Raw genomic sequence first — 6,516 nt, forward strand, 5'->3', positions numbered from 1 at the left:
AGCACGGAGGACACAAGAATGGAAGGAAAGGAGGACTCTCGGGCAGCTCCTTTTCACCTGGTTTATGGTCATTGCCTTGCTGGGAGTCTGGACTTCAGTAGCTGTCGTTTGGTTTGAGCTTGTTGATTATGAGGAAGTTCTAGGAAAATTGGGAGTCTACGATGCTGATGGTGATGGAGACTTTGATGTGGATGATGCCAAAGTTTTACTAGGCCTTAAAGAAAGAACTGCTTCAGATCCAAAGTTCCCAGCAGAGGACGCTGAGCCACACATCGAGCCCGAGGACCAGGCTCCCGCGGGGACAGAACCCCAGAATATTGAAGATGAAGTAAAGGAACAAATTCAGTCCATCCTTCATGAAATGATACACACAGAACATGGAGAAAACTTACAACAGGAAGAAGAGGCGCCGGCAGGAGAACTACGGCTGGAGGAGGAAGATTTCCTTACTGCATCTCATGCCGATGATAGACTTGAGACTCTGGAACCTGAAACATTTCATGAAGACTCTGAGGATCATTATGTGGAAGACACAGTTTTACAAGACCATCAGGATATGGAAGAGATAATATATGACCAACTAAACCCAGATTCCAGTGAACCACTAGCAGATGATGAACGATTGTACCAGGAAGCAGGTGATGTAACATACCAAGACTATGGTGAACAAGCATATGAACCTTCAGAAAATAAACCAATAGAAATTTCAGATAATGCTATAGAAGATTCAAATGTAATTTTAGAAGAAGTAAGTGTTCCTCCTGTGGAAGAACCCCAGGAAGTATCACCAGATACATAAAGCTTCAGAAAGACTACCCCTTCTACTGCAGGAGGACCAGCCTAACCATACGCTCCAAACAATGGCTGTGAAAGATCTTGTGACGTAATTACTGAGCAGATCAAGATCTTTGGGGATGAACACTAAAGATGTTTTGAATGAATTGTAGTCCACTGGCATTTAGTGTATTTTTTTTTTAAAACAAAAGCCACATATGATGTTACATTCCTGCACATACTTTGCTGATAGCATTAGCAGAGCAATTCTGTCTCTTCTTTCCCCCATCCTTTTGGGAAATAGCTTCAGTCTTAATTGCATTTATGTGTATTTTTTTAGATGATTATATTGATGGTGTGGCAGCAGTTGTCTTCTCAGGGTTTTAATAATAGAGTATCAGTAATTAGCACTGTCAGACTAATGTGTGAATGCTGCGCTAAACATGATTTGGAAGTGCTCAAGTGCGCCTCGCGAAGGCGTGAGGTGCAGATATCGGCACTGATATTCCTATCAAAAATTTCTGTATCACCTTTGAGTATTCAGGTTACAACACAAATTTTGAGAATTTGTAGCTTTCATTAGCAAAATTTAGTATTTCAAAGGAAGTTTTAAATCATGACTAATTTATTTTCAAAATGAGAGAGGACACTAGCGTTTCTTATTAGGACATAAGGAAAAGAAATGACTTGCTGAAGTGTCTTAGGCAAAAATGCTGTTTGGTGCCATAGATATGAGACATATTTAGCTGTAGCCAATTCAATGTCTATTTAAAAACTAGAAACTCTATGTAAATCACTGGTACATAACATGCAGATCTTTCTTCCTTTGGCTGATTGAGCAATGCCAATCAGGTGTTTGCACGATGCTCTCACTAGATAAGCGCAGTGGTGACTCTAGTTAGATTGATTTAGGATCTATGGAAAGTGCTCTCCAAGTCCTCTGCCTGAGCCTTTTTGTTTTTACACTGAAGATTTTCTTCCATTTTTAATGTGGTTTTATTTTTGACTCAGAAATGGTTGTTGCAATGAAAATAGCCCTTAGAAAAAAGGATAGCTGCAACATCATTTTGAAATAATCATGAGCTATAAGAATAGAATAAGGAAGAGTTTCGTGTATGGGTCGGGGTACCTCTTCATTATGTTACCCCCTTTTTTTTAAAGATAAGGTAACTTCTTTAGCTTTTAGGCTAAAAATCAAAAAAAGAGTATTTTTTAGCATTCTAAGTTATGCTTACATGTGAGTTCTGCATGATGATTCAATGTGTAGTGAAAACCTGAACTAAGTTAGGAATAATAGCAATAACTTTCTAAAGCTGTGATATGGGTACAGAACTGACACTCATAGTTAAGCTCTTCTATTGTGAATTATAGGACACTACTTTTTATAAAGCCATATTTTTATAGAGAAACTTAGGAGTGATGTAGAGTTAATGAATGATTAAGTTTTACTGGATTTTTGTAAATAATTATCTCTAGAACTTGAAATTAAGGATTCATTATGCTGTGGTCAATTTCAGATACTTTTCAATTCCAAATATTTAAGTTAATGAGTTGTGTCTTTCCGAATATGTGCCATATTAGGCAATGTCAATGTATTTCCTAAGAATAATGTAAATGTCATCTGGTTAATGTTGAGTGCAATAAAATGCAGAAGTATCAAAAAAAAATTGAAAATGCACCGGAGATATAGCTCAACAGTATAAGTGCCTTCCTGTCAAGTGCAAGATTGTGAGTTTGATCCCTGGTACCAAAAAAAAAAAAAAAAAAAAAAAAAAGGGCTTGCAGAAGCATCATGGTGGAAGGGTGCAGGTGAACAGAAACTCCTCACCTCATGGCAGCTGGGAAGCAGAGATAAGGGAGAAGCCCAGTAGGGAGACACGTCCTTCGGGGTCACACGCCCCCAGTGACCTGCTCTTCCCACCAGCCCTGTCTCCTCACAACACATTCGCCATGACCTCATCGCCATGTCCGTTCAGAACGGACAGTGCCGTACAATGAGCACAGCACTCCCAGGGGCCAGTCACCTTCCAGTCACCTCAGAGCATGCGAGACTTGCGGGTGACACTCTATATCTAAGCCATCACAACATCTTTGGCAAAGAAAAGCACATTAGTAGGGAAGCTGTGGAACCCACAAAAAAGTCTATCGTGTAGTTAATGGGAGATAACAACGTTAACTTCTTCTACCAAAGGCACTGCAGCTAGACGAAACGTTAAGGGAGAAGATTTGTACTAAGGGCAGCCTGTGTCTCTCCAACTTTCCTGTAAATCTAAAATTATTCAAAGTTTAGCGTCTATTAAAACACAAAGTGGAGAAATGGCAGAAGGGTAGCACTTGCTCGCGTCCGTTCAGAACGGGCCTGTGCTCCGTCTGCGGCGGGGAGGCAGATGGCAGGAGTGACGCCCAGTCCTGATTACAGATGCAGATCCACATCAGGCCACCTTTGAGCCTTGCTCTGGGACTTCCAGCCCACATGGGCTAAGCCTGGCCTCTCAATCTCTCTGAGCCTTCATCTTCTCATTTGCAAAGTGGGCATAATAATCAGACCTCTTCGGGAGGTCCTGGCAATTCCATGTGACCGTTCACCGATTCAGTCGGTGATTACCAAGTGCTTGCTCTGTGCTGTGGCGTATGCCAGGGATGCAGCAACGGGAAGAGTGGCGAGGTCCCTGCCTACGAGGAGAGGGAGGGGCAGTGCTTGGCACAGAAGCCAGGCCCCACGGGGTTTCCCAAGAGTCAGGATGAGGCTGGGGTGCTGGCAAAGGCCTGGAGAGCCGCTTTGTGCAGGGCGTTGGGGGGAGGAGCGGGAAGAAGTGGCCTTTATGCTGGGACGGAGAGGGTGAGCATGTGCTTTCGTGGGCCCTCACTGTCCCCAGCGGGCCCTCCTGCACCCTCTGCAGCCAGAGGCCTTCACTGGGCACCTGCCGGCTTCCTCTCTTCCTGCAGGGCAAGCGCAAGTGTAAATGTAAGAGTCACTTCGTGGGGGACGGGCTGGACTGCGAACCCGAGAAGCCACCCCTGGACCGCTGCCTTCAGAACAACGGGTACTGCCACCCAGAAGCCGACTGCGTGGACCTCCACTTCCAGGGTCAGTGTGGCCGGGGCTCCCTGCCTGAAGAGGCCTTCTCTTCTGGTCGGGAGAAGGGCTGGGGGCAAGGGGACAAAAGAAAAGCAAAGCAAAGCCAAAGAAGAGCCCGTGCATCACCCAGACTCAGGCAGGCAGCGCCTGAGCTGACAGGCAGGAGGGACAGAGTGATCGATTGATCAGGTGCAGGGTGCTGGGTCACCCTGACAGCCAGCATTGAGTGGACCCAAGAGGCTCAGCTCAGGGCTGGGCGACACAGAGCACAGAGCCCAGGGGCGCAGAGGCTGTTCCTTGCCAGTGGTTCCAACCGCAGTGCACTGCGCTCCCCAGGGAGCTGAGAACCGATGGCCAGGGCTCACACAACTAAGAAAACACAAGCCCTGTGCAGGCACAGAGGCCGGGATGCCGCGGGCATCGAAACGCCTTTGGAGAGAAACCATAAAGGACCACATACAGTGTGAGGGGACGCTGTGTCCTGAGAGCCATCCCAGAGGTGACCCGGATCAGGGCTTCCTGGGGCATCTGAGTGCATGTGGCTTGGTGTACAGCAGTGGACGTTTTAGTGGGGCGGTTACCACGTGTCTCTGTGGCAACTGTTGACTTCATGCCTGTCAGATATCAAGTCCTGCGGCGCCTCAGATCCCTGCTGAGTGAGGGGAGAAGCAGGAAAAGGCATGGGGTGGTAGACATGGTCGGCTCTTCCCGGGGTCCCAGTGTGGTTACGAAATTTCAGTGTATGTGGTGCTGGCAACTGAACGCAGAGCCTCCATCCTGAGCTATATCCTCAGCCCCTTTTCATTTTTTATTTTCTATTTTATTTTGTTGCTAAGTTGTTCATTGCCCAGGCTGAGCTGGAGCCTGCAGTCCCCCAGCCTCAGCTTCCCAGAATGCTGGCATTTCCAGCATGTGCCGCTGCATCGGGTCACGTGGTTTAGGGCGCAGTTCTCGCAGCCAGGGCTGCCTGCACTCAGCTCGCACACAGATGCAATTGCTTCCCCCAGCTCCCAGGCCTCTCCTCCTTTCCATGAACACGGGGGACATGTAGACTAACTTCAATGAGAAGGGGGCAGGGGCAGTGTCCGCCAACCCCAGGGTGGAGGTGCCCACTGTCCTGAGCTCTGGGGAACACCTGACTGTCACAGAAAATCCCAACAGTGCACCCATGTGAATGTAAAGGACGATCTCATCCACGGCCACCCCTCCCCTCCCCCACACTGCTAAGGACCGCGTGGTAGTGGCATGCACCTGCCATCCCGGCTCATCCAGAGGCTGCAGCAGGAGGACTGCAACTTCGAGGCCCTGACTCAACGTGACAGTACAAAGGGCTAAAGCTAGAGCTCCGTGGTGACGCAGGCTTGCCTGGCGCCTGTGAGGGCCTGTACTCCATCCCCAGCAGCCTGTCCCCCACCAGAAAAGTATGTGTGGTCTCAGCAGAAAAGGGACCTGGCCGTACCTGAGGCCAGTGAGGTCACCTAGCTCACAGGCTACGGTTCGACTCCGTGGTGGAGGAAGCACCATTCTGCGGGATTTTATAATGACCTGGACGACACAAAAAGTGACTTGGTCCTTGTCCTATTCCCTACACTCAGTTGTCTGGCTAGAAAAGATATCAGCTATGAACAAGTAGTAAAAAACCATCAGGATCTTAAGGGGAACATAAATATTTTTTTAAAAACTTTTTTAAAAAGCATTCCAAGGGGCTGGAGAGATGGCTCAGTGGTCTAAAGCACCTACTTAGAACAAGCTTAGCAAAGCATCAGGGACCGCGGTTCGATCCCCCAGCACCACATGCCAGCCAGCCCTGCCCCCTGGTGGGCTGAGCTGGCCACACACCTCTCTCTCTCTCTCTCTCTCTCTCTCTCTCTCTCTCTCTCTCTCTCTAATAAATAAATAAAATTTAAAAAAAAAAGCATTCCAAGATCAAAATATATAGTCATATATAGAGTTGCTGGCAGAAATATACCTTAATATATGTTTCCCTGGCTGCAAAAGTTACAAAAATTATTCAGTGATAAATATGAGGAGAAATCATATTACCAGAAAATGTATAACATTGACAAAGAATCATGACTTAACATTTCTTTTGATTTCTGAAAACTATATGCAGTTTGTTACCAGATTTATAATATATATGATATATAAACGAATAGGGGAAAAGACTGAAAGAATATAGAATTATGTCAAAGTTAAAAATTACCAAAAAACAGTAAAAAAAAAAAAAAGAATCTGGTGCGCCAGACTCTTAAGCAGGGAGCGGTGGTCATTTCTGGAGAGTAAGATCTGAGGTGAATTCTGATGTTTCTGTGGTGCCCCAATTCCTATAGAAAACAGATGCTTCTGAATTTTGCCTTTAGCTGGCGCACCCCAAGGGCACCTACGTACGGCCCAGATGATGCTCTGACGCATGCATACACTGTGCGGTTGGCAAACCAAGGGCTTCGGCCTGTGCAAGCCTCCTGCCGTGGCCCTCTTGCGGCTAGAACACTCAGAGTCCTTTCTTCCAGCTATTGTGAGATAGTCAACATGGATTGCTAACCACAGCCATCACGCAGAGCAAGAGAACCCCGAATTATTCCTCCTCTCTAACCTTGGCTTCTAACCTATTGCCCAATCGCTGCTCACCCTCCTCCTCCCCAGCCCCATCCTTCCCCTCCCCC

General features: G+C 46.9%; 1 protein-coding gene and 1 pseudogene across 3 annotated transcripts in view; both read left to right on the forward strand.

Moving 5' to 3' along the window:
- Positions 1-973, forward strand: part of LOC105742317 — a 1,559-nt pseudogene extending 586 nt beyond the window's left edge. The window contains exon 2 of the transcript XR_002821543.1: positions 3-973. The product of XR_002821543.1 is annotated as an aspartyl/asparaginyl beta-hydroxylase pseudogene (transcript). The remainder of the gene's footprint in view (positions 1-2) is intronic.
- Stab2 (stabilin 2) overlaps positions 1-6,516 on the forward strand; it is a 157,510-nt gene that overhangs the window by 137,006 nt on the left and 13,988 nt on the right. For both annotated transcript variants that reach the window (XM_023716932.1, XM_023716933.1), the window contains exon 60: positions 3,721-3,862. In XM_023716932.1, coding sequence (XP_023572700.1) covers positions 3,721-3,862 — 142 coding nt within the window. The remainder of the gene's footprint in view (positions 1-3,720; positions 3,863-6,516) is intronic.

This window comes from Octodon degus, unplaced genomic scaffold (assembly GCF_000260255.1).
Source record: "Octodon degus isolate 3935 unplaced genomic scaffold, OctDeg1.0 scaffold00004, whole genome shotgun sequence".
Classification (NCBI taxonomy): Eukaryota; Metazoa; Chordata; class Mammalia; order Rodentia; family Octodontidae; genus Octodon; species Octodon degus.